We start from the raw sequence: 27,039 nt of genomic DNA, 5'->3' as shown, positions 1-27,039 counted from the left end.
AGTGTGTAAAAAGGTGCCTATCATAAATAAAATATAAAATCTCATCTGCATTTTTCCCATATCCGAAGCTTCATAGAAATAACCACAGGCTTTCACAGGCCGGAGTTCTTACAGTACTCGGATGTTGTGAGTAGAATAGTTTTCCGCCACACAAAAACCTGGAAATTGCACCATTCGCCATATCCTACAGCCATGTCTGTTCAATTGGACCTGGGCTGGTAGTCATTCAACAAAATGTCTTGATGGTTTTGGGATATTAAAGCTTCCCAAATAAAAATCTTTGAGTGTGCTTTCTGTTTAAAGTTACCAAATAGGCAGGGGAAGAAGCAAATGGCCAACCAAATATTTAGTGATGAATCTGATTGGGTTCCCTTCTTCCTCTTTCTGTCAATGTCAAAGTGCTTTGACGTCTCCAGACATATCTCTTGAAATTAACTAAATCAGTTATAGGACTGCCTTAAAATATTACCATGTCCTGCACAATTAAAAAGTTGTCAATTGCACATTTCAAAAATCATTGTAAATTATCTCTAGTCCGTTCTGCCAAGACGTCAACATCCAGACAAGACAATAGCAATAGCAGTCTGGCAGTGGAAAGATGAGAAGTGCCTAGTCCTGGGACTTAAATCAAATACACGTGTAGACCTGCATGTATGAAAAACCTCAACACTGGGCCTGCTGCATTCCATTGTCTTTTAAACAAATCAGTCGCCATCACCCTGTCGCACACAATTGGGGTTCTAAATGTTATCATCGGAGCGGGAACAGCAGATGGTATAAAGAGAAATGAAGGCCTCGGCCTGAAACGGATTGCAAATAATGTTTAATACTTAAAAGAGCTGAAACATGAATGAAGCCAGACACCTTTCTGCCTGTGGCACCTCGGGGGTCTAACCGCCTCCACATGACCGTAAAATTTCGTTTTAAATCGTGTTTTTGTTTGTTTGTTTGACGACATCGCACTGAATAAAGGTGTGGGCAGGCATTTCTGTAACCTACATCTTGAGAGAAATACAAAAGCCACTCTGATGGCTTTTAACTTTAAATTTGTGGAGTTTCTAATTTAGCTTCTCAATCATTCAATATGAGAAATACAATGTAAGGGAAAGGGCCATCATCCTGGTTAAATAAGAAGCGTGCCTTGGCTGAGGCTGAAGTAATCGATTTCATTAACTAAGTGGGATTCGCAAAGTGAAGAAAAACAAACGAGCAACTGTAATTTGCTTATGTCACTATAACCGCTACCCCTGGAAGAATGACAAGGACACTTAGGGACGATAATTAAAAATCTGAATCTACGAAATAGCGAAATACGAAATAGCACCCTAGTAATGTTCTGTGTGTGTGTAAAAGCGTGCCTACTTCTTCAGCAAGGGTATGTTTCACTTGCCCTGTCAAAACCGTTCAAAGCACAGATTTGCAAAGACGAATGAGGCGACGCCCGAAAGAGCGGCATGTCACAAACAACTCCTGAAGAGCTTCTTATTGGGAGCGCCGTTTTGTCAAGCTGTCAGTCAGGTGACAGGCCCAGACCTGACAGGCAACCAGGAAAATCAGGCTTTCCTGTCAAAAAAACCATGTCACAGTCACGCCACTGGTCACAGAATCAGAGAAGTGGTGAATAACGTGGCACTGAAAGGAGATAAGACTTAAAGGGATTGCGTCAGGTGTTCTATATATGTTTTTCTGAGATTACAAATGATTTATTAATATATAGTTACTATGTCAAAGCTTGTTGTAAAGGTTACATGGAATCGTTCTGTTAGTACACACCAGAAAAAAGGCCACAGAAACAGGCTTTTTGTAGCTTGTATTTTTGGCAGAAATACCCTATAATTTAGCCAAGTAAAGTCACATCTCCAATATATAATGTTGGGAAATAAATCTGCTCTTGGAAGGACAGAAATCCCACAACATCCAAACAAAGTTGTGAGCTCTTTTTATTTCTCAACAACACACTGACTACTGCTGCTAGTATAAACCTTAGGTCTATCCAGGTCTACAGATAAGACATGCTAGATGATCACAGAGTGAGTGGGTTAGGGCTTGGTATTGTGGGTACTGAACGGCATATAAAGAACCAACACCGCCTCAACCCTCACACCTCGTTCCTCTTTGAACCACAGTTGTCAAAGTCGTGACTTCCACCCTCCGTAATAGCGATGAGAGGATATAGCTCTTGTGGACTTTGCCTGTTTGAAGCCAAGGCACTAAAGTGTCTTCTGTGGATTAGGGCTATAGGCAATAACACACCTGTCACATCTTAGGGGCGGTCTCATAGGAGAGAAGAAGCAAGGGTAGGGGCTTTATATTAAATCTCCCAGCTCTGTGACAGTGCATATATGTTGTGTAGACACACCATGGGCTCTTGGGTTGACTGAAAGGTCAATATAGGAAGATGTGACAGTACTAAAGCCACAGCGAAAAGAAATTGAATTCATGATTAATTCTAAGGCCACTATTACTTTTAAATCTATGACCACTGTATCACAGGGAATTGGTTGGCAGGGCCACGAAAGTCACAGCTTAGTACAAAGTTTTTTGTAACAACTGGTTTTGAAATATTGGTCATAAATACTCTAAACCTCCTTACTTGTTTTTGGAGATTTCTCTTATGGTTGATTAAAAAAAATCACTTTTCTTTGCATGTTTGCAGATGAATAACCCTCATTGAAGAGGATCATTTTAGAGCCTTTGAAGTCATCTGATTTCAACCCAAATAAATCTCACTGGAAGTCTTCTGTACAACTGGTACATGAAGAAATACTTACATTCTGGGTATGTTCTTCTGACATTATGAGAGTGGACTAGTATGTCATTTTCAGGACAGGTTAGCATAGAACAGAATTAGAAGATGGGATATAAAGAAGAATTGATTTCACATAAGGGGAGGTAGAGAGGGAAAGGCACCTTATTGGTTGAGATTCAGTCCAGTCAGTAGTTCATTAGCCAATGGCACCACAAAAATCAAGCGGACATGTAACCTCATTGGGTCTACAAAGGGATAGGCTCAGCCAGGAGAGGCTGTCGATTTCCATACAGGGTTGCGTTCTGAAAGTGGGGCATGTCCTCTGACATCTTCACCCAAGCTACTCTAGCGACTTCATCGGATTCATTAAACCAAAAATAGACTAAATATACCTTATAATATACAAGAGAAACTCAATTAGCCAAATATCTCAGTTGTTCATTAAACGAACCCTGTCGTCGTCGCAAGGCTAATTACCATCATCAGGAACTGCTCTTTGTCAGAATTAGAGTTAGAATTGGTCTAATGACAATGTTTCCCACTTCAATTGGACTCGCCTCCCTGGAACATAATAGCTTAAGTACTGCAATGACATTGCGACAGTCGTTGGAGGCAAAAAGGTGATCCTGCTTGTTCTGTGGCTGGGCCCAAGTTGTGGAACAACCTCCCTCTCCATGATCGATCTGCCCCCACCATCAAATGTTTTGAATCCAGGCCAAAAAAAACACGTGTTCTCTCTGGCTTTCTAGGTGAGTTTCAGATGTGTTTATAAGTGATTTTGTTGCTGGGCGGTCAGATATGTTGAGCAGTTAGGGAATCAGGCTACCAATCAGAAGGTTGCTGGTTCGATTCCCCGGCCGTGCCGACATGACGTTGTGTCCCTGGGCAAGGCACTTCACCCTCCTTGCCTGTGGATAAGAGCGTCTGCTAAATGACTAAATGTTGGTGTCATTTGTACATTTCTTTACCCTTTACTTTTACTGCGTAAAGAACTTGGGTTAACCATTGCTTGTTTTAATCCGTGAAATACAAATAAACTAACTTGACTCGGCTTTTTGTATGGCTGTATCTGAACTCTGTTATTGGGTCTCCAATTATGACGACACTTATAGCTGTGGGCCATCAAAATGATGCCTGGGAGAAATAAATGCCCTTACATTTGGATCCATCTAGCAATGAATTCTGAGTCGTAAGAGCCAAACATGACAGCAGATACTCGACCAATGAGAAGGAAAAGGCAACGGTTAGGGCCCCTCCCACTCTCCCTGAATCTTGTACACAAGCAGTCACATTCTTTGGCATTTAACAGGGCTGCTCCCTTGCCCCTTACGCTTTGTTGCCAACAAGCCCAATGACCACTAGAATTCCAGGAATGCCATCATTGGAATGTTATTGGAAAGTTATCTGCTTCCTGGTGGATGTCTGGACCATGGTTTGTCCGAAGAATTCTGGGGGATATTGAAACCATTTTGAGTGCTCTCTCTCCCAGTGAACACCCTATCTTACCTCACCACTGCTCCAACTCACGCTCCCAGCCTTACTGGGGTCCTTAACACATTACTAGTTTATTAACATCTTCCCAGCTCACTCCTTACACGTGTTAATCCTTTTCAAGAGGTCAATGACAGAATACTGAATGGAGTCGCTCACAAAACCAGACTCGCTGATTGCCCTGTGTGCTTAAAGAGCCTGTGGGTGACAGATAAGGCGAGCTTTACTGTATCCCGGACAGCATCGTCAAAAACGCTTCAAAAGGTAGTAGAGATGAGAGGTGGAGATATCAGGAGTCTGATTGAGTCTGAAGATGGCTACTGATCTGCCACTTCAGAGAGAGGGGAGCAGACAGATGAGAGAAGAATCCTCTTTCAGGCTATTCGACTCTGTCACACGGCATAGGATTGGCTGGGTAGCTTCCTGGTTTCTAAGGCAACTGTTGTTGATAGGCGGAAGAATCCACTGATTGGGCTCTCTAGGTTGCCACAGGGAAATATCCTCCTAGAGTAGAAGGGCCTGGTACATTTGAGATTTTAAAGGATTGCAAATCCCTGTTTATACAGGATGTACACACTCTGGCTATCCAATTAAGGATGCATTCCTCTCATTTCAAATTCAAATAAAAACCTCCATGTGAGAGGCGGACCTCATGCCCTGCTGGCGAGGTCGGGTTTAGAACCTGTCGTCTCTGAGTTGCGTGGGGGACTTGAACGGTTTGAGTCCCAAAGTCCTCCGGGGTCGGGTTTTTTCTTTGGTGACCTCAAGGGGTGGACTGCAGGTTGGCCACCCCAGGTCAATGAGGGGGGAGTTGGCCGGGTTCAGAGGCAACAAGCGGACTGTGGGCAGGGTCGGTGACCCATTAGTGGAGCAGGGGGCGGAGCGGGAGGTGGGAAAGGGGGCAGAGAAGGGGTCGAAGGGTGACGGGGTGTCTGGGGTGCTTGCGGGGTCTGCCCGGAGTGCGAAGGGGTCACAGTCTGGGGAAGGGAAGGGGTCACAGTTGGTGAAGGGGTTGGTGGGCGAGGGCTGGTAGCTCAGCGAGTGACTGTCTGTGAGTCGGGCCTGTCGCCTGCCAGCTCCTGCCGAGATGAAGCTCCAGGGGTCGATGCGAGGTCGGTTGGGGGAGGGGCGCGGGCGGGGGATGACGCTGACCTCCAGGCGGCGTGTTGTGGGGCTCACCAGGCCAGGGTTGGGGGACAGGGGGATGGGTTTATACTCCGACTCCATCGTGTCTTGGCACAGGGGCAGGTCCAGAACTAATGAAGAGGAGAGAAAAGAACTAGTTATATAGCGACACAGTCAACTGAGGAAGACAAGAGATTTATACCGTAATGTGCAAAAGTCTTAGGCACCCCAGATCTTCTGCATGAGGTTGTCATATATGTTTAATCTTATGCATTAATGTCAGTAGAAATGCACAATATTTAGATTGTTTTTAGTTTAGTCGTTTGATTTCATTTAATCTGAAAGCAATTTGACCACATTTATTCTTTATTTTTTTTGTATCTAAGAATTTTGCACAGTGCTTAACATACGATACACATGGGCCCATGATAAAAGAAACATTATTCTATGTCTACCCAACAGGAGAAGAGGGGGGATTCGCAGCCCTCTATATAATTTGCTGCAACTGTGACAGCAACAACTTGAACCCAAGCTTGCGTGCCGACGCAGGGACTCTACAGGCGAGGGGACAACCCAGAGATGTGACAACCCTGAGAAGCTCTCAGCGCTTGTTTAACAATTCACCGAACAAGAAACAGCACTCAGGGAGACAAGCATCCCTTCGGTTTTTTTACTCTCCTCCAGACATAACTAAAAAAGAAACATATTTTTATACAGTTCAGTACAACAGACCATGTAATGTAACAGACGTGGCTGCACCCCCATCGGAGGTACACTTGGCCGATCTTCGACCACACTCAAGCACGACCACTACCGACTACACCATTGAAAAGCTAGCGATTTGTTGGAGCAGGTGGCCTGTATACATACTTGAGGACTGAGTTTGACCGATCTACACCAGCTATACTAACAATGTTTTCTTGTTGGAGTCTAATTTCTAAGATCCATAAAAACACAAGTACATGTTTAGCTACACAACTGGCAAGGCTGTTAGTCTTACAAAGGACATCTACCTTTGTTTACCGACTTCATGTCATTTGAAAGATTACAGTTATTAGCTGCATAACGTGCAAATACAGTTGAAATACTGATTACCCCCAAGGGACTTAACAACATGATAGCTCCTGTGAAGATTCCATTTCTGTGATTTAGACAGATTTTATAGTTAGAATGAAAGTTAAGCCACGTCTGTATAATTCTAAAGAGTCCTTAAGAATTACCTTTCTACTGGCACTCCCCTCATCACAACAGACCTCAAACTGTGCCACAGCATTGCTTATGTAACTAATAGGAGATACATATGTATGAGGTGTGTTTTTTGGATTTGAATAATGAAATGTGTAGCCCCCCTGGTGTGTGTGTTTGTGAGGAGGGAGGGCGGGTGGTGGTGGTGGAGGGGTGGGTCTTTGGTGTTGAATAATGAAAGTATTGGGGGAGTGGATGTGCGAATACATACAGTATATGTGTTTGTGAGTGCAAGCTTACCTAGCTGAGAGGAGTGCAGTCCTTGGCTCTCCCTCCTCGCTCTGTCGACCCCGGGGCTCCAAACATCCCCACCAAACTCCCCGTTGCTGTGATGGGGGCACAGAGCCCACTCCCCCGGGCTGCCCTGCCCCAGGTGATGCCGTGGTGTTGGGGGGGTCTGGGGTGTCTGGGGTGTCTGGGGGGTCCGAGGGCTACTCCGATCACGGCGATTCGGGGGAGGCGGCGTGAGGGGCAGGGGCTTCACCTCGGGAGGGTGCAGGGCGAAGTCGAAGAGGGTAGCCGGGAAGGGTTCCGAAATGGAGAACGTGATGAGGTCTTCCACCGTAGGGGGATCCAGGGGTGAAGCGGACGATTTGGGGGCCGCGATTTCCATATCCGAGGGTATCCGGTGGAGCTCCTCCAAGGGTGCGTGGTTAGTCCTGGGGGGCACCCGGGGGAGCACATCCAGACAGCGTCCCAGGGCCACGGAGGCCAGGAGAGACCCTCCTCCCAGCAGAGCCCGGTGGGTGGTCCTCAGTGGACCAGTGCTGCCCAGGAATCCTCTCTCTGGCTGGGGGGAGCCGGCCGGGGAGCCCCCCTCCTCACTCCCAGAGTCTCCCTGAGGTACTGTCAGGCGGTGAGGCTCCTTCACTGATGAACCTGATAAAAAGAAAAAAGGTTACGCGGAAATCCTTGTTTGTAAAAAAAAAGATTACAAAACGAAAAAAAATTAAGACAGACAATAGAGTGTACCTCACACCTAAAGTCAGCTTACTGTTTTACTGTCATGTGTTTTGTACTGAACCTGTATTCACACTGGAAGAGGCCCTTGGGAGAGGAAGGGTTACCGTTTAGGGCAGGCTGGGGTGTTGGCGGTCTGTACTCCTCAAAGTCGTCCTTGGAATCTCCGTTCTCATTGCTGTCCATCCCCAGGAGCTTAGCTCTCATTGATAGGCTGAAAAACACACACACAAACACAGACACACAGCTAAAAACAAGAGGAAATACTGAGGAAATACTGCCAGTCTGGATCTGATGAAAGCGCTGGTAGCTTGGTTCAACAAAAGACAAAACAAGGTGACAGAAACAAACTTCTAAAGCTCTCTGTCAGACACAAATGTAAAAAGTTACTTCTATCCAAGTGAACAAAGCTTTGTTTATACTGCCTGGACACATCTCTGGACATCTTTTCAACCTTTGCCTTCGACGTATCCAAGCTATAACGGCGTCAAAAAGCGGCATGAGCCTAATTTAGAGCACGGCGCCAACTCGAATTGTTTCTTAAGAAACCGCTGTGCTTCAGAAGTGAGATGGGCTGCCAGTGTTTATGATGACGTGGCTAAATACCTGCTTTCCTGAGGACTGAGGCGAAGCACTTTGGGGCTCTTGGGGCTCTTGGGGCTCTGGGGCCTCCAGTGGGGGCCCAGCCTCAGGTCCCCGTTGGCCTGCTTCACGGGCGGGGCCTCCAGGGGCCACATGGAGCTCAGACCAAATGCCCTGCTGTTCTCACTGGGACTGACTGGAGAGATGACGGAAGAAGGGAAAGACAGGTGGCAAGAAGGGGGTTTGCATCGTTAGGATCGAGAGAGAAGGAGAGAGACAGGGGAGGGAGAGAGAGGGAAAGGGAGAGAAAACAGTGAAAGCGCTGTAATTTCATACACACACACACCCTATATTCAGTTCACTGACTGACAATTACTAGGTCAGACAATTGCCATTCCCATACACAGCAATGATGGTGCCGCAGAGTGGCAGCAGTGGTGTCCTCTACTTCATCCTACCACTGTTTTCTTGAGGTGAACAAAGTATGGACGAGAGGAGCCCAAGTGTGTGGATGGAGGAAGAGGGACAGAGGAGGGAATGAAAGGAAGAGACGGTGGAAAAAGTCTGTGTGAGAATCCACCTGGTGCTGACACACTTTAAGGTTGTCAGCCCCTCATACAAACAGCCATGAACCGTTGTGTGTCTTGAGAAATTGTGCGAATGTTAAACCATCCTGGTGCAAATCTCAACAGTGCCGGAAGCCATTTATTACAGGTACACACACTCGGCGTAACATTATACATATACAGTACACACCCTGGCATCCCAAAAGATTGTTCCAGAAGGAAAAGTGCCACCAGGCTGATGTCAGTCTCTCTCTCTCTCTCTCTCTCTCTCTCTCTCTCTCTCTCTCTCTCTCTCTCTCTCTCTCTCTCTCTCTCTCTCTCTCTCGCGCTCTCTCTCTCTCACACACACATTCGCACACACGCACACGTTGCAGACAGGCAGCTACCTCTAGGGACTAAAACAAATAGATGCTAAAGATGTGATCATACCAACAAAATTCCACCCCATATGGCTTTAGGGTTCAATAAGTCATAGTCTGCGACAGTTTACTATGACAGGGAAACGACAGATGTCTCCTTAATAGGGAAATACATTTTAATGACAGTCAGTCTGAAGCCCTCGGAAATCAACATTAACAAGACACATTACCCAGCCCCGAATCCAATCCACTTTTTAATGAATAAATAAGCCAAACAGATGTTTTGGATTTGGAAAACCACTTATACAGCTAAACATCTCACCACAGATTGTGCTTTTAAAAGTTGCCGCAATATTACGAGAACTGATTCTTCTTGGAGATGTTTTCTCTCTCTCTTTTTTGGGGGGGGAGACATGGAAATGCAAGATTTTGCAAGGTGTGCCCTATGGGGTGGATTTTCCACAAAAGGGCAAACTGCTGACTTACATTTGTCTCAATGTTGGGACGAACTCTGCTGTAAATCACTTCAGTAGATTTTTTTTTTTGTTATTCAGGACTGAAACATAGAGCCTAATGAATATCCATTTACTTCTTTCTAATTCTGAATGGTGAAGGTTTTTGTTCAGCGTCAGGGACGAAGCCTAGAGCAAGGACTCCCCTAACTGGTTCAAACGACGAACTACAGGTGCATGGCGAACAAAAATAAATGGCAGATCTGTTATAACAAAAGGAAGCCTGAAGTCTGAAAGAAACTATCGTCGCAAAAGGGTGTGTGCGAAAATCAAAGTGTGATGGGAGAGTTTAAGAGTGGGTGGACGAAAGGGGGTGAAAAGAGAGAGTATGTGTGTGTGTGGGGGGGGGGGGAGTATGTGTGTGTGTGGGGGGGGGGGAGTATGTGTGTGTGTGTGTGCATTGAATGTTCATGAGTTTGTGCATGTTACCATGGATACTATTTCAATTGTATGTGTGTGTGCGTGTGTGTGCTTGTGTGAAGACAGAAGCCTACACTTACGTTGGATTGCTCGGAAGCGTGGGCCAATGGAAGGGGAGGTGCCGGAACCCAGATCTGGAGAATTCCTTCTTTTCTCCAGGCCAGGAGACGCCTGCACTGTGATCTTGTGAATAAAGTCTGTAGGACACACACACACACACACACTAGATGGCAGAGGTATCTTGTGGACAAAAATCACAATCACATGAGCAAAGGATTCAAATTCAACATATGCTTGGGATTATCTGGGAGTGTCTCCCTTGAAAAGAAACTATCTTTCATGTGGTTTGGGCTTCTTCCTTCTAGGATGCCACTAGAATATAAGTGTTGGCATGAAGCACAGCTTCAGTAGATGCTGTGCTAGGAACTAGGAAAGGCCCAGCCCTGAGCTATAGCCTGAGCTGAGATGGGATGGAAAAACAGGACAAGAGCAAAGTAAAATAGGCAGAGAAAGAAAGCAAAGGAGAGAGTGAGCAAAAAAGTGTGCCTGCGTGTCTGAGGATGAGAGTGAGAGACAGAGAGAGAGAGACATGGAGAAATGGAAAGAGAGGGAAAGAGAAGGAAAGAGAGGGAGAGAGAAGGAAAGAGAGGGAGAGAGAGGGAGGGAGAGAGAGAGAGATAGAGAGAGATGGAAAAAGAGAGCGAAAGGGAAAGAGGAAGAGAGGGATGGAAGGGGAGGGAGAGGTGGAGAGAAAGATGGAAAGAGAGAGGGAGAGAAAGGGAGAGAGGTGGAGAGAAAGAAGGAGAGAGAGAAAGAGAGGTGGAAGGGAAGGGAGAGAGAGAAATGGAAAGAGAAAGGCAAGAGAGAGAGAGGGAGGGAGGGAAAGGGAGAGAGAGAAGGAAAGAGAAAGGGAGAGCGAGAATGAAAGAGAATGGGAGAGAGAGGGAGAGATGGAAGTGGAGGGAGGGATAGGTCACGCCAGCCAGCAGCCAGGAGAGACAGGAAGCCCACACAGGCGTGGTCGTCTCCATCTCCCTCTCATCAACCCCCCACCAAATCACAACCCTGCTGCTGGGAAACGCCTGACCACACCACCACACACACACACAGCTATACACACACAGACTAACAGACAGACACATACACAAACCCAGACACACACACACAAACATACACACACAAGGAGTACTTGTGCATGCTCCTGGATAAAGTATATCTGTCTGCAGTGGTGAAATGCCTCATGTGGAATGGTGAGTGTACAGTTTGGGAAAGCATATTGCAACACAGCGCAGTTGCTGACGTGCAAGTTACTTTTTAAAGTGTATTGTCATCCCTCCCCGAGTGACTTCTCCGTAACTTTTATAATTCTCAAACAGGAATTTTAAACAGGTCAGAAACGCCCGACCCATTGTACGGGGCACGTCCAGAAACGGCAAACTGCCCGCTGCACCGCGCTCCCCCACCTTGCGGCATGCTGATCTTCTCGCCGTTCTTGCCCTTGAGCTTGTGCTTCTTGAAGGTGCCCTTGCGCTTCTTGACGTTGGGCTTCTCCTGGTTCATGTGGAGGATGAGCAGGCTGAGCTCGCGCTCGAACACGTCCTGCTCCCACTGGGCCAGCTGCTGCTCGCGCTGCCGCAGGACCTCCTCGTGGGACTTCTGCTCCAGCGCGGCCCGCTTCAGCTCCTCCTCCCGACAACGCAGCTCCTGGGGGGGGGGGGGGGGTTCATATTATGGGATTCACCTTCATGCTGTGTGTCACTGATGACTTCTGCGATTGATCCTTTAGGATTTTGTTCGATGGATGGATTAATGGCTGGATGGATGGACGGACAAATGAATAACTGGGTGCCCCAACCTGGGTGCCCCACCCCCAACACACGTACAGAGGCAAGCACCCACACTCGCCTGTGCGTGTGGAGAAACACACACGACCACACGCACGCGTACACACCTTCTCCTTGGCCCGGAGCTCATCGAACATGTCCTGGATCTCCAGCTTCCAGTCCTCCTGGAGGGAGTGGAAGGAGTCCTGGGGCATGTCCTCCATCACCTGCTGCTCCAGGGCCGTCAGCTGGAACAGGATGGAGGCAAAGTCAGGCCGCCGATGGGGGTCCTGGTCCCAGCACTCTGCAGGAAGACACACACACTTTATGTGCAACACACACTCTATGTACGACACACACAAATAAAAACATTTTAATAAAAAACTTTAGATCCTTACTATTTCACCACATACTCCACTTTTGAAAGTCTGGAATTGTAGGCTTTTGTTTTCATTGATTATGTTTACTGTAATTACATATTATTAGGTGTAATGCTCAAAAATTTTCTTTGATTCTTCCAAAAAGCAGCAGAGAAACTTTCTCTATTCTGACATCAGGTCATTCTTGCATTTTGGTGGTGTATAACATTAGCATTGCCCAAAGCTGTTGTCCAATCAGCTACTTATGTAAGCATAATTATGGTTATTACAGAAAGTGCAACTGCACCTGTGGGAGTTTATATTCATCCCAAAGAAGGCTTTTGCTGCATCACTTTGTTTAGCCATGGATCTAACTACCTCCCAAAACGACTCCAGAGAAGCCAATGCAGTTTTTATTGTCAAGCTCATTGGTGTCATCACCAACCAAAAATGAAAAACAGAAAGAAATACATGAAAGGCAAAAACTTCATGTGAGTAAAGCTTGGTTAAAAGCTTCAAAAGAAACACTCACTAGTCACAATTATTACACCAGCTCACAGCAGTTTTTCTGATTTAAATGATCATGTAGCCTAGCGCATGAAATTCACATTTGAGTTATATTTCATTCATTAAAAAGTAACTAAAAACTGAAACATCTTTTTGAGTCATACCCCTACATTAGTTGGCCTATTCAAGCACTGCCAAAGTCTTGGTGTTGATTCTGACAAATCATTGCAAACGTGTTATTTTTATCATTTGACAGTAAATCCCAGCAGAGTTTGCCCCATGTGGGTAAAAGAAAGTAATTTGTGACGTGTGTTTTCAAGGAACTCGGACATATCATAGGGAGGGTTGTGTGTGATAACTGGCCATGTGTGTGTATCATTAAAGGAAGACCCAAAATGAATGTTCCAGGAAAACCCCTACCCACAATGTTTTGAAACTATCAGGGTGAGCTAAGGTTGAAATTGACTCCAGAGTTAGACCTTTCCCAAGTTTCATTGTAATTTTCGAGTCTTTGTTGAAAGGGGTACATTCACAATCCGGCTACCAATAGTATGATGGTTTTAGTCAAACTGTAATATTTACCTTGTATTCAAATGTAAGTTGTGTTGGTTTGTTATTTACATACAGTTACAGCATACCATAGTAACAATATACACCCATAGTTATTCATTTGATGTCTGAGTCTGTTTAAAATAAGTAGTTATGTGCAAAAACAATCAAATCAAGTATGAAATTTATTCATATTTAGCATTTAGTAGCCTAAATATTTCACAGATTTGAAATATGCTATCTGTGGTCTGTGGTATTTAGGATCTGAATTGATGTGCCAAAATGCGTTGTGCTTATTAATTCAGCGTCAATATCAAATGAGTAACAAATATGTAACATTTAAAAAGTTTGCAAACTCGTAAGACTCCACTTCCCTTCCATATGTGACACAACTGAAACAAAGTTTGCAGAAATTGCAAGAAAACAAAATGGTGTCATCAAAAAGAACCATTCATTCACACACACACACACACACACACACACACACACCCACACTCGCACACAGGTGGTCTTACCTGCCATGAGCTGGGCGAAGGGTTCTGGGCAGGTGGAGGGAATGGGCAGGGTGAGTTTGTTGACAGCTACTCCGTAGGCCACAGCTAGTCCATCGATCCCCCTGTAGGGTACCTCTCCAGTGAGCAGCTCCCACAGCAGGACACCATAGCTGGGGTGGAGAAAGGACAAACAGCAGACACGTGTTAACACAACTCTGTAGAACATGAATGTGCGTGATACTGTGTGTATGACGACTGTGCGATGATTTACAGTGTGATACGGTGTGATGTTTGCATAATAATGAGTAAACAATAAGGATATCTTAACATGTTCTGTCCTATCCTAACAACTTCATATGACTTATGAGGGGAATTATTTTTGTCATGGTTATACTGTATGTCATTTGAAGGTATTTGGAGAAGAATACAGACACACTGGAAGTGCATTATGTGTATCTACAGCTTTACGTGCAGTTATAAGTCAACGATGACTAATTAATTCTGTCGAAAAACATTTGTTACATATCACACAACATTACGACAAATATACTCCCACACATACAGTTCACACATCCATTCAGACACATGCACAAACACATAGGAAAAACTATATTTTACTCTAATTAAGCAATGACATAGAATGTCGCAGACATGGACACATAATTGTAAACACACACACACACACATTCACACACACTGAGGAGGTCGGAACCGTTGTGCATCCTTAAAAGTGTGGCTCTGGATGTCCCACACTGTCAATTACCTCCAAGCATGCCTGACTAAACGTCCTGTCGGATAGTGGAGAGGCCTGCTGCCCACAGCATTTTTATATAGACCTCTAATTACAGTACACATACACACACACACACAAAGGACACATTCACAATGACATGCACACTCACGTACACACACACAAGGACACATACACCATTACACACACACACTCACACACACATACACAATCACATATACATATACACACGCATACGCACACGGACACCACTTAATCTTAGCTTCATGATGAATTGAAGTAAGATACTTTGAAGAACACAATTAGCCTTCTTTCAAAACAGTTAAACCGCTTCCTCGTTTACATGTAGCACACTGATGAGGATTACTTGAGCAAAAAAAATAAAAATAATAATAATATCACTATTATTAGGTATGGAAGGATTATGAGAGGAAGAGAGAAAGAGAGAGAGAGACAAATGAGTGTTCTGTTGTGTCATGAATCCGCAGGGCCCTATTTTGGCTTCGCGCACACACACCCCAGCCAGATAAAGAGCTGCGGTTGGGTCTGGTGTGTGGCCTCCCTCGCTCTCTCCATACTGTCAAACAATAGGACAGTGTGCAGCACACATGTCGGACACAAAGCACAGAGCAGCCCCTTTGAAGCCCTTCGTCACGTGGTTCTGCCTCTCCTGAAGTTCACCGCTCCGTCTCTCTATTCTCACTCCATCCCTCGCTCTCTGCCCATCCGTATGCTTTTCCCGATAGCATTTGCCAGGCAAGGAACGCGCCCGCGTACACATGTAAACGAGAGAAAGGATTGCCGTTCGCGTGGCCCGCGTCCCCGCACGCTCACCTCCAGACATCGCTGCCCTTGGAGAAGGTGGAAGACTTGATGACCTCGGGGGCCATCCAGGCGTAGGTTCCAGCCGTGCTCATCTTGGTGGTCTTGTGCCACTCTCTGGCCAAGCCAAAGTCGGTGATCTTCAGCGTCTTGCCCTCCATGCTCTCGTTCTCTATGGGCTGGGCCAGCAGAACTAGACAGAGAGAGAAAGAGTGTGACAGACAGAGAGAGAGAGAAGGAAAGAAAAGACGAAAGAAAGAAAGACAATTCTATTCATTTATTTATTTATACAAGTCAAATTTTACACTGTATGTATGGTGTGACTAAAATGCAATTAAACACACTGTTGCAGAAGTATTTCGTGAAAATCTCCCTTTTTTTACCCCTGCAGACACACACACACACACACAACACACAAACAAAGCCTTTCACATCCTCTTCTCCTTTTCTTATTTAGACTGGTTAGATTCACACCAATCCTGAAAGAAACCTGCAAGACACATTCACAGGAAAGACGACTGAACAGTTTGTGTGTTTCCTGGAGTCCATCTCTTCCATGCATCATGCCTGCAGGTCGCCATGCGGGCTTTCTGATGCCACGCATGTTCAACATGTCAGCCTCAAGTCACAGTTATCGGAGTGAAGGATGAACTCACCCCATTGGCTACCACCCCAAAATGCGTGTAAGAAGAGCTAGTTCTCTAGACATATCAAACACTTCAATAAGGAAATGGCAACAAAACGTTGACCAACAGTAATTATGAAACCGGCATTAATATGTGGTTGTTAAAAGAGGAAGACTAGACTGACAGCAGAGCTGGAGGTTGCAGGTTCAAATCCCCCTTTGTAAGCCCCTTAAATACACAGCATCTGCTAAAAGAATAACTGTAACACAAGTCAATGAGCAGGCAGAATGGAGTCATTCTGCACCGCATACTATAACCATGGGGCTCAAACTGGCACCAAATGTATGCAGATGGCTGGAATGTGAGTTATTATAGGGAAGTCTTCGGCTGTTTCCTTCACTTTCATGTTGTCTCTTTTATCACTCTTGGCCACTGTTGTCTTGTCGTCTAGCTCTGTCACACTCATATACTCAGATGTTCTCTCTCTCTCTCTCTCTCTCTCTCTCTCACACACACACACACACACACAGACACAGACACACACAAACCCACGCAGTCCAACTCTCTCATTCCGTTTCTCCCACTGTCTTTTCCTTCAAAGACCCCACACCCCCACAACCCCACCCCAGACCCCTCCCCCGTCTGTTAGAGCACACATACTGTAGTCTGTTGCTATCAGTTGTCCCTCCTTGACATCCCAAAAAGGAATGCACCACAATAGGTTGTGTTGTCTGGCTTGAAAGGGTATGTGTGGGGCACTGGGAAAAAAACCTCATAGTCCTCCACACTTTCTGCAGTTCTTCCATAGGACTCCACACATTTACACACACACACACACACGCATGCAAACATGCACACACCTACAGTATATGGACTAAAATACAGACTTGCTCTCACACACACACACACACACACACACAAGCATGCACACTGCTGCAGTGGCCATAGACAACCACACAGGGAGATGGCCTGAATGTCGACAGCTCATTTCAAAATTCCGACCTTTAACCTTTGTTTTCCGTAAAAACGGCCTTAAGGGGATAAGAACCGCAACATATAATCCCATTTACAGTATTTGGCTGGTTTGCTGGTCAAGCCTCTTTCAAGGGCCATTAAAAACAAGATCAGGCAATAAGCCCCATTTCCTGTTGCACTGCTCTTCTGTGACCTCACAACCAGGAAGTGACGCCTGTCGGCTCCAGTCCTTCCTCAAAACAGAGAAAGTGCGGTTGAACCATTGCACATTGTGCACACTAAGCAGATTTCTATTTTTAGGAAACAAGGATCAAAGGGGGTCACGCTCTTGGCTGCTGATAGGGTCGCCCAGAGAGAATTGTGGGATATGGGTGGATGGATGAGCCAATCAGTGCCCCCCAGTGAAAGAATTGGCGATTGTTAACCATCTGATGACCCAATAGGTATAGTGTCAGATGTGCGTGTGAGGTTGCTCGGATGACTTGCAATAAGTTGTGTATGCTACAGCTCACACAGGTAGTGTTTTCTGAGACGCACACAGACAAAGGGTTTGAGTCTCAGCACACACGCAACACTTTTCTTCCACTTCTGGTGCTGAAGCAGAGTGCATTCTTCGTTCCGACTTTTTTGAACCCTCCTTTTCTTCCTCCCCGTCCCTTTGCCACCTATCCGTTTCTCACTACTATTTTTGGAGAAGACTTTTACGCAGTGACTACGTACGTTTTATATGCCACATCCAGTTGAGATCATTTTGTCCAGGCCAATCAGAAACTCTATCTCAACAATTTCAGAATTGCTAAACAACTTATTCTCGTTTTTTTAATGGAATTGATTACAAAAGGGCATCTAATCTCTTAGAATTTACTAGTCACAACATAAACAACTGGAAGAACTTTTACTCAATCAAAACTAATATGCAGGAAAAAGTGAGTTATTTCCATAATGTGAGAATGTCAGCTAGACAACAGTGGGGTTCTACCTCAATCTGTACAGAACCAATACCCTTGTGATGTAAGAGTGTGGCGCTACCAGGTTGTAGCTGGTTGAGCCCAGACAGCCTTCCTGACACGGGGCAAACAAACAATGCCAGCGAAAGAAACAGACCACCCGGTCTCCATGGCAACGGGACTCTGTTTGGTATTGTTTGTTGTTCACAAACAAAAGTGTGTCAGTTACAGAAATTAGTCTCACAGGAGCGACCTAGATATGTATTTGCTGTGGGGCCCGGCCCTGTCTATGCTAGCTGACAAGCAAGAAGCTCAGTCTGAGCTGGTGTGTTTTTGTGCATGTGTGGGTATGGTACTGCTTCATCTACAGGCGCTCACCGTGCATGAATACCTTTGTGTGCTTCACTTTCAAAACTTGATGTTGGGAAATGCGCTGGGAAAATATACAGCTTCGCATTTGTCAATAGGACGATACAAGGAAGTCGAGCGGTTCCACAGAATCTGCTTGTGAATGTGCTTTGCTAACCAACAGACATAAGGTATTGAAACTAAATATGATTGTAGTGAGATTAAACTTTTTATTGAAACCTAACCCTCTCTCTCTCTCCCTACCCACCAACTTGACCCCCCTTTATCTATATAACTCTACCTGCATCTGACTATCTCCCTCTCCCTCTCCCTCTCCCTCTCCCTCCCTCCCTCCCTCCCTCCCTCCCTCCCTCCCTCCCTCCCTCCCTCCCTCCCTCCCTCCCTCCCTCCCTCCCTCCCTCCCTCTCCCCCTCTCCCTCTCTCTCTCGCTCCCTCTCTCTCTCCACCTCCATTCTCTTCTCTTCTCCCCTTCCCCTCCTGTTTGTGTATGGGCCGGTCCTTCTATGGGCCCGTAGGCGAGGGGAGAATTCCGGCAAGGGTGGGGGCTTTCCCCGGGAAGAACGGGAGCTTTGTCCCCTGGGGGACGAGGCCAGAGGCTGACAGACAGTCTGGCAACCTCTGGCTCTGACAGGGAAAGAGACAGAGTAGGAGACAGAGAGGGAGGGAGGGAGAGAGAAATGAAGAGAGACTGACAGAGCGAAAAAACGATAGTAACGAGAGTAACAGTGAGAAGAGCAGCAGAGAGTAACATGGCGGAGAAATAACAGTTATCACAAGAGTAAGCCTTACTGCAGCCATACACTGCCTCACACATCTTGTTTAAAGCTTCTGTTGTAACTATTGTGAAGGCTCCTTTATAGCTGAAACTGGGCACAATGGATTCCATTTGATGTGCCTACAGTCTAGCACAGCATTGTCCAAGCACTGCAGGGGACAGGCTCGGTGTAACTCGTGGTCTCTCTCTTTCTACCTGCTGGGGAACAACATTAATGATTCCCTTCAGCTAAGTGGTTATCACCAGGTAAAACACAGGACACGACTGAGACCAGTCACCTATTAACCAGGACTCCCATCCAAAACTGCCTTGCTCTGACCATCAACGGTTGAAGTTTAACCTCCATTAGCTCGTTATGCTGGGAAACACAGTTCTGAGGTTCCACAGAGGTGAACCCATAGGGATTTACAGGACAACGATGGATGCTGGGTGGCTAAACATGTACGGGTATTACAATAAAACTTTACCCAGTGCTGTGAACATGTGCTGGTGCCATATTTCATCCATATTTATCAATCTGCGAGTTTAGGATCTGTTTCAGAGTAGAAAATAGATCTACAATGAATTACTGTCAAAAATACAGGACTGACCACACGAGTACCATGACTGGTCAGGGGCATTCACAATCCTGTGAAACCGGTCACAACCTGGACTCAACTGTCCGCAACTTTCCGATTTAACATAACAGGGCACACACATCTGAAACACAAGCAAACAAACCCAATGCACTCTGTACTGGAACTGTAGTGAAACAATCAGCCAATCCCCCTTTTATTCATACAAACTTTTGTTGAGAGTTTGCATTGAGAAACGCCTTTTGAGTGTGCAGACCAGGGCCAAGCCTCACTGGAACAGATTTATCCGTGGATTCTAGAAACCTCCACTTCCTGTGAGGGTTGACCTTACAGTGTCTTGTTTTTCCCTCTCTCCACATCCCCTGGAGTTCCTTTGTTCCACCCCAGCCTGATCTGCTCCACACACTGCACATTCTGCAGCTACAGTTCTTCTAAGCTCTGTGTGTGTGTGTGTGTGTGTGTGTGTGTGTGTGTGTGTGTGTGTGTGTGTGTGTGTGTGTGTGTGTGTGTGTGTGTGTGTGTGTGTGTGTGTGTGTGTGTGTGTGCAACCACGAACAAGGCCACGTAGGCAAGCGTTCAAGTTAAGTCTGTCCGTTTCATTTTGTGTGTCTTCGAACTGCCCATTCTCTAGCGAAGTGCAGGGAGTGTGTGGGAATCCCATGGCCGTGATCAGTCCCACCTAATCTTTCTTTCCAATCTAAACCTGGGATCTCCGGGTGGCATCTGTCTGCAATTTCCAAAACAACGAGAAAGGGCACAACAGGGAGCCCTGCTGCATCCCTAAACCTTATCACACACTGCCAGAGAGACCCACTGACACTGGGAGCACATACTTGGGTTCACTCAGGTTTGAGGACAGGGCAGGGAAAGTATGGAGGAGTTCTTGCCCTTACGTTGGACAGAGTGTGAAAGACAATTTGTCATCATTAAATTAATCCATTGTTGGAATAAAAAAGCTGTGGCATTACGATTATACAAGCCCTACAATTATATTTTACGAGATTTGCATTTTTCTAATCACAAGGCCTTTGTGTAATATGTTTTATGTCTGATAAATTAGCACATTTCAGTTTATTAGTCATCTGAACAATTACTTGACCCATTTACTTTACTAACACCAGAAAGATACTGACAAACTATAATGACAACCTTCATTGTTTATCTCTAACAACAACATTTGAATGTATTTAAGATTCCTTGAGTATCCATGCTTCCGTGTGAGAAGTTATGACTAGCTCATAAAATCTTTATCATCATACTGTTTTCCACTAATGCTTAACTATTACAACCTTGTTACAGAATAGGAAATCTAACACTGAGACCTTATCAAGCTTAAAATGCCCTTATTTCCTTAACTAAATACCTCACATGCCAACCCTGTGGGCCCAATGTCTAAACTGCCCTCATAATTCCCGTCACTGAACTTGGGAATGTTGATGTGTGTGAGAACAAGAGTGTGTGTGAGAGCAGCGAGCTGAGTGGAGCTTCGCACAGGGGATGTTTTGAGTTGGCTTCTAGTGGGGTGCCGGGGGCACTGAATGAAAACATGCTGGTGGAAGGAGTGTATCAGATGGTTGTCCAGTCTTGGAAGAAAAAAAAATACATAACTTGTTGATCCAAAATCTAACTGGGGTGTCCCTCTAAAAAGACGTGCCAGTTTGACTTCACCAATGCTTAGCTTGGCACTTTTAACTGTACTCCTATATATATGGCTTCTAACTATAGCATGTGTGCTGTGAGTTGGTGGTGGCGGCGTGAAAATGCGGTGTTTGTTGATGAGGAAACAGCATTAATTTGTCAGCTCATTTGAGTCTCCCTATGCACTAATAGGAATGGGTGTAGATGTGCATGACATCAATATCAGCTCTAATGTGTGAAAACACTAACTTTCTTTGTGTGTGCTAATGAGTTTGATGGCGTCTGTGCGTGTGCGTGTATGTGTGCATGCACTAGGAATGTTAAAGAAATAGGCTCCTCTCTTTTTTACCCCTGCTCTGTATTTGCTTTAGGTGGAATTCCAGTTATGGTCTCTGGCTTGTACCCAAGGCCTTGCTCTCTGTGTGCACTTTCTTCAATGATCCTGTTTAATCAGCATCTTCCAAACAGGCCACTGAGCCAGTACTCTCCACTGACTTGTAACTACAACAAAGTTAGGTAGCTTTCCTTACGAGATCATAAAGGAGTAGACGTTCACCAGAAATACTGATTTTATATTACAACCCCCTCTGATGTTAGTCTCCACTAAAATTGAAAATATTATTTCATGCGAATGTAGTATACATCTTTCTCCTCGCACTTTCACTCCCCAATCTTCAGACACGTTACTCTGACACGCTTCACCAAGGTGTCTGCACAGGCTGTGGAGGTCATACTTAAAATCATTAAGTGGACTCGTCTGTGAAATCCATTTTATGCAATACCTTTATGTCTCACATCTTATACAAGCTAGAGCCTGTGGCTGAAGAGAAAAGTGCCTTTCATAGATCGCCTTGTGTATCCATTCATTCATTCAGCAAGTATAACATGGCCGTCTTCCCAAATACCTTGTGCCCCCTTTCTACCTTCCACTGACCTCCTGGAGGGGTGCCTCCAATCTAACTGAACAGCTGCTAGTGCCTAAAGCTGAAGAAGACTTTGTTCTTCGTGAGAACAACACAGACTGTCTTTTCTATGGATGAGATGAACCTCCCTCTTTAAAAGCATGAGAGAGAGAGAGAGAGAGAGAGAGAGAGAGAGAGAGAGAGAGAGAGAGAGAGAGAGCGAGCGAGAGAGAGGATATTGCTCACTGGCACAACAAAGCTCCCAGATACGTGCAGTGGCAGGCCTGGGACAAAGATTTGGAAAAGAATTAGAAAACAAGAGGTAGGAGGAGGAGGAGAGATATTATCTCGCAGTAACAGAGAGAAGGATTGTGTTTGGTTGCCCCGTTCTGTATCCAAACCCTATATTAAATAAATAAATAAAAAGGTTTTTCTTTGTACAACAGGTTTTTCTTTTCCGCCCCACTGGCCACTCTGGGTCGGCTCGAAGAACTATGAGGAATGAATCCACCACAAGGGTGTGTGTGGGGTTGGGTACCGAAATCCTTGGGTACCTATATAACCGGTATGTACCGGACCGAATCAGAACGCAGATTTCGGTGCCTCATTTTGGTGCCACTTAGGCTAAATGCCTGAGCTATCGATTAAAATATTTGCCCTCTGGTGCTCGTAGAAGCATCACCAGTGCACATGATCGCTAGGTAAATTATACTGCATTCATGTGGTATCAGAATACATTTCCATTTAGTCATTTAGCAGACGCTCTTATCCAGAGCGACTTACAGTAAGTACAGGGACATTCACCCGAGGCAAGTAGGGTGAAGTGCCTTGTGAAGGACACAACGTCATTTAGCTCGAACCAGCAACCTTCTGATTAATAGCCCAATTGCCTAATCGGAAAGATTATTTTCCAACTGTGAAAATTAATGTGAATGCAAGTCGGAACAACAATATGGAAAGTCGAAGAAGACGGCAGACAACAGTGATTTTTTTTCTTCAATAAAAAAGCTGTTTTTAAATGTGATCTACCATTGTTTTGTGGCTCTTTATTTTTTGTTTTTTGTATCGGTTCAGACACTGGATTCATTTTAAAAGTATCGATTTGGCCCCGGTACCGTAAAAACCGAAATGATACTGAACCCTAGATGTGTGTGTGAGTGTTTATGTGTAAGAAACTTGGGGTGGGTGAGGGAGGGATGTTTAAGAGAAAGAACCATTATAGAAAGATGTAGTGGCACCAGCTGTTAAGGAGTTGTGAATACTTTACAAGGAAGAGCATCCCCCATCTTCTGAGTGGACTTTGGAGAAGGAGGAGTGAACCCAATAGATATGCCTGTTCTGTCTATCTCTGCAAGGTCCTGACCATTAGGATAGACTCGAAAACTAAAAGTGAAGCTGTGAGGAGAATGACCTACTTATGGCTGTGTGTGTACTTGGCAACCTACATACCTGGAGAAGTTCACAACCTCCATTAGGGTCTAAATTCCCTTTAGTGTGTGTGTGTGTGTGTGTGTGTGTGTGTGTGTGTGTGTGTGTGTGTGTGTGTGTGTGTGTGTGTGTGTGCACGGAAGTGGATTGTTTAGCATAAAGTACAGGATTAGCCAAGATGAAAATGTTCGTACTTGGTGATCTTGATCACATTGAAGGAATCAAAACAACAATCCTTTAACGATTTGAGTTTACATTTTTCGGTGATTTTGCCTTGTCATAGTAATATAATAATAAGGGGTTTGCCTCTTGTGAATTTGAGAGGGTTTGGGGTTTGGTTGCTGTAGTGGGATTTGTCATGGTGCAAGACCTAAAGGTTCTATAGATTATTTTATAGTATCTGCCAGATGTGGTCGAAAGACGTTGTTTGTGTCTTTTTGTGTCAATGTGCCTAGGATTACAACCCAAAATTGTACACATGTCCAGTTGTATTATTATTTTTTACTTCTGTGTATACAAAGTTGTCCAAAATGTGAGTTGTGTGAGATGATGTTGGGATGATAAGATATACATCCACTAGATTACTTGACCTTTGATTACCAGGCAAGATTTATAAACCAGGCTATGTTTAATAAAGAAGAAACCCTCGCCAGGCTTTCACAACTTCCTAAAGTGCACTGACTGTGTGTCCAGTGCAACGTCTCCAAACTCACCCTACATCACATGATACCGTTATGGTATGATGCAATGGAAGCCAAAACAGAGGAAGACGCCCCCCCTGGATGGTCAAGTAACTTTTGTAAAAAAAAAAATATATATATATATATATATATATATATATAAAGAGAGAATAATCTATGGCCTGGCATCACTCACCTCAGCCTCCAGCAAAGAATTATGATTCAATCCAAGTCACAACTATATTTAGGGAATTTGTAGGGAATTCTGAGTTACCTGGAGAGTGATACCAGCCCTTATTACAGGTTTATTAAAGCCTTCGCCAGGCTCCAAGGAACAGTTTATAAACACATCATACACATAGAAAGCTTGTTAAAATTAACTATTGATAGGTGGACTTACTGTTGTTCGATTTGAGGTCCCTGTGGATGACTGGGACTATGGCCTCGGTGTGCAGGTAGAGCATGCCCCTCGCTATTTGTACGGCCCAGTTCACCAAGACGTGCGGCGGGATGCGGCGGCCTGCCAGGGCCCGGCTGAGTGGCCCACCGGATGCGTATTCCATAATGAGACATAGGTTTGGTTCCTGCAGACAGACTCCTTTGAGAGCGATGATGTTTGGGTGAGTGAGCATAGCAAACAATCGGGCCTCCTGACGCACGTTCTGGGCTGTCACGCTTATGTCTTCGTCTGGGTCTTGTCGGGCCGCTTTCACTGCCACTAAACCACCTCTCCATGTACCGCGATACACCTTGCCAAACCCACCGACTCCTATGACCTCCTCAAGGCTTAGTTCCCTAAAATCGACGGCCTCTGGATCAAACTCTCTCACTCCCACTGCTGGGCCCAGCTCCCCGACCACCGCACCGCTTTGTAGTTTCCCATATCCACTTGGCTTGAAAGAAACGTAGTTCGAGGGAAATATTCCTACTTTGTTATTTACCTTCCCCGCCCACCAGCCCTCATCTCCAGAGATTTCAGAGTCCAGCGACAGAACCTCTACGAGGTCACCTTTGCGCAAGGTGAGCTCATCTTTCCCGGCCGCTTCATAATCGAATAGCGCTGTCCACACCGGATTGGTGAAGTTCCCTTTTTGTGATTGTTCCAAATTTTTCCAGTTTGACAGTGGGCCACGGCTAAAAATGTTCTTCAGCGGCTCCATGGAGCCTCAAGCAGATGTTTAGACAACGTCTGATTCGGTAGTCTAGAGATTTGAAAATAAAGTACTGGACTGCGCCTCTCTCCCTGTTCTGTCTTTCCAGTTGGTTCATCGGGTACCAGTGAAATTTGTCCAAAGGCCGCGCCAACAATGAGGCTACAAACATATAGTCAAAGATTGCAGAATAAAAATGGTCTTTCTTTCGTATCGACATGGATAGATAAAAAGATACGAATGTGACCTAGTCTGCAGTGTGTCCAAAAGTTAAATTGCTGTTGTTTTCCAACTGGTATGGTGTGTAGTTTACACGCACGTTTGACCATATATTACATTTATTTAGGACTACAACTCACAGAAATACATTTCACGTGATTGACTGAGACTTTATAGCCTACTGATATTCTCAAAGGACAAAGCTGACTGTCGCCTGTGTGGATGTGTCATGCAATTATCAACAGGTGCTATACAATAGCCTACCCAGAACTTTGGGGAATTACAGCTCCAATGCAAGGTCCCATGTCCATTTCGTTGTCCATTTTGAGTTTCTTTGTATTTTTAGCCATTAAGTGCAGTGGCCACCGTAAGCAGGAAGCGCTGAGGAGTGGAGAAGAATAGCAGGAAAGGAGCATTCAGTCCTGCTAACCCGTGCTTTACGGCAAGTTCCAAAGCTGACCAACTCGCCCAAAATCCACTAGCCTACTCGAATAACGGTGTCTTGTCCGAAACGTTTTTGCGGTATGTCAATAAATCCTACATCCGTTTGCGCAACTGTATCCATATTTGCTCTGTCGTTCTGTAATACACTATATCTTCTGTAGGTTGTCTATTAGCCAACAATAATTTCTTATCCGACGAGTTACTAACAGGAAGGGCTAAACGAACCTACTTAGGCTACTTTTTAGGAGAAACGCACTTAAGATAGTGCCATTCATAATCCGTAACCGGATTTCAGTGCAGAGCTTGGAAAAGCTCGTAGTGATATCCGATATCCAAAAAGCGCAATGATATCTCCATTGTAATCAGTTATGTCCCTGTTTGTTAGCTGTGTTCCCTCATCCAAATCTCGAACTACTCTACGTCTGTGCACACAGTCAGAGAAGAGGGTGGGGTTTAGTAACTTTTTTTTCCAACAGGAAAAGAATCAAATGACAGTAACAACCCAACTCTCGCTCTGGTGGAGAGATGGAAGTAGGTAGGCTACGGCTTGACGGACAGTCTGATCTTGTTTTATCTACGAAAATGCAGAGAACAAATCGGTTAGTTAAAGGTCCTTTGCAAACTGGTCACGACACAACAGTAAAATATCATGATATCCACAGTTCTTTGATATTAGTTTATTTTATGCTTTAACGTGATTCACATCAATATGTATCACAGCAATAACACATTTTAGAAACGTTTTAATTATCACAGTGAAATGGCTATAAGGGATATGTTCTTAGTTTCCTAGCCATTGTTCAGCTGTGATGTTACTCAAATTAGTCCTAAATATTGATAATATTGAGCAAAGTACTCATTAAGGTGTGTGTGTATATATATATATAATGTTAAATAATATAATGCGATGTATCTAAAATTTTCATACATTTGCAAACCAAAGTCCCCCCGATCCTCATTGGTTCCTGTTGGCCAGTTATTGGGCGGTCACCTTTG

General features: G+C 45.0%; 1 protein-coding gene across 1 annotated transcript; it reads right to left on the bottom strand.

Annotated features, from left to right (window-relative positions):
- Positions 1–930: 930 nt before the first annotated feature.
- On the bottom strand, positions 931–26,406 carry LOC136967528 (mitogen-activated protein kinase kinase kinase 11). The gene is made up of 10 exons (XM_067261346.1): positions 24,630–26,406; positions 15,327–15,507; positions 13,763–13,911; positions 11,961–12,136; positions 11,473–11,713; positions 10,090–10,206; positions 8,177–8,348; positions 7,678–7,784; positions 6,851–7,489; positions 931–5,496 (listed from the first exon to the last, which is right to left on the bottom strand). The coding sequence occupies exons 1-10, from the start codon at positions 25,387–25,389 to the stop codon at positions 4,916–4,918; spliced, it is 3,123 nt and encodes a 1,040-aa protein (XP_067117447.1). The 5' UTR covers positions 25,390–26,406; the 3' UTR covers positions 931–4,915.
- Positions 26,407–27,039: the final 633 nt, after the last annotated feature.

This window comes from Osmerus mordax, chromosome 23 (assembly GCF_038355195.1).
Source record: "Osmerus mordax isolate fOsmMor3 chromosome 23, fOsmMor3.pri, whole genome shotgun sequence".
In the NCBI taxonomy this organism is placed as follows: Eukaryota; Metazoa; Chordata; class Actinopteri; order Osmeriformes; family Osmeridae; genus Osmerus; species Osmerus mordax.
Note: the sequence above shows the minus strand (reverse complement) of the source record. Positions and strands in the feature narration are given on the sequence as shown.

Excerpts from the sequence above, each read along its gene's own strand:
- LOC136967528 (XM_067261346.1), bottom strand. The coding sequence starts at position 25,389 with ATGGAGCCGCTGAAGAACATTTTTAGCCGTGGCCCACTGTCAAACTGG. Across the intron at positions 15,508-24,629 it reads GGACCTCAAATCGAACAACA|TTCTGCTGGCCCAGCCCATA; the intron begins GTAAGTCCACCT and ends CTCTCTGTCTAG. Across the intron at positions 10,207-11,472 it reads GAAGATCAGCATGCCGCAAG|ACTTTATTCACAAGATCACA; the intron begins GTGGGGGAGCGC and ends TGTGTCCTACAG.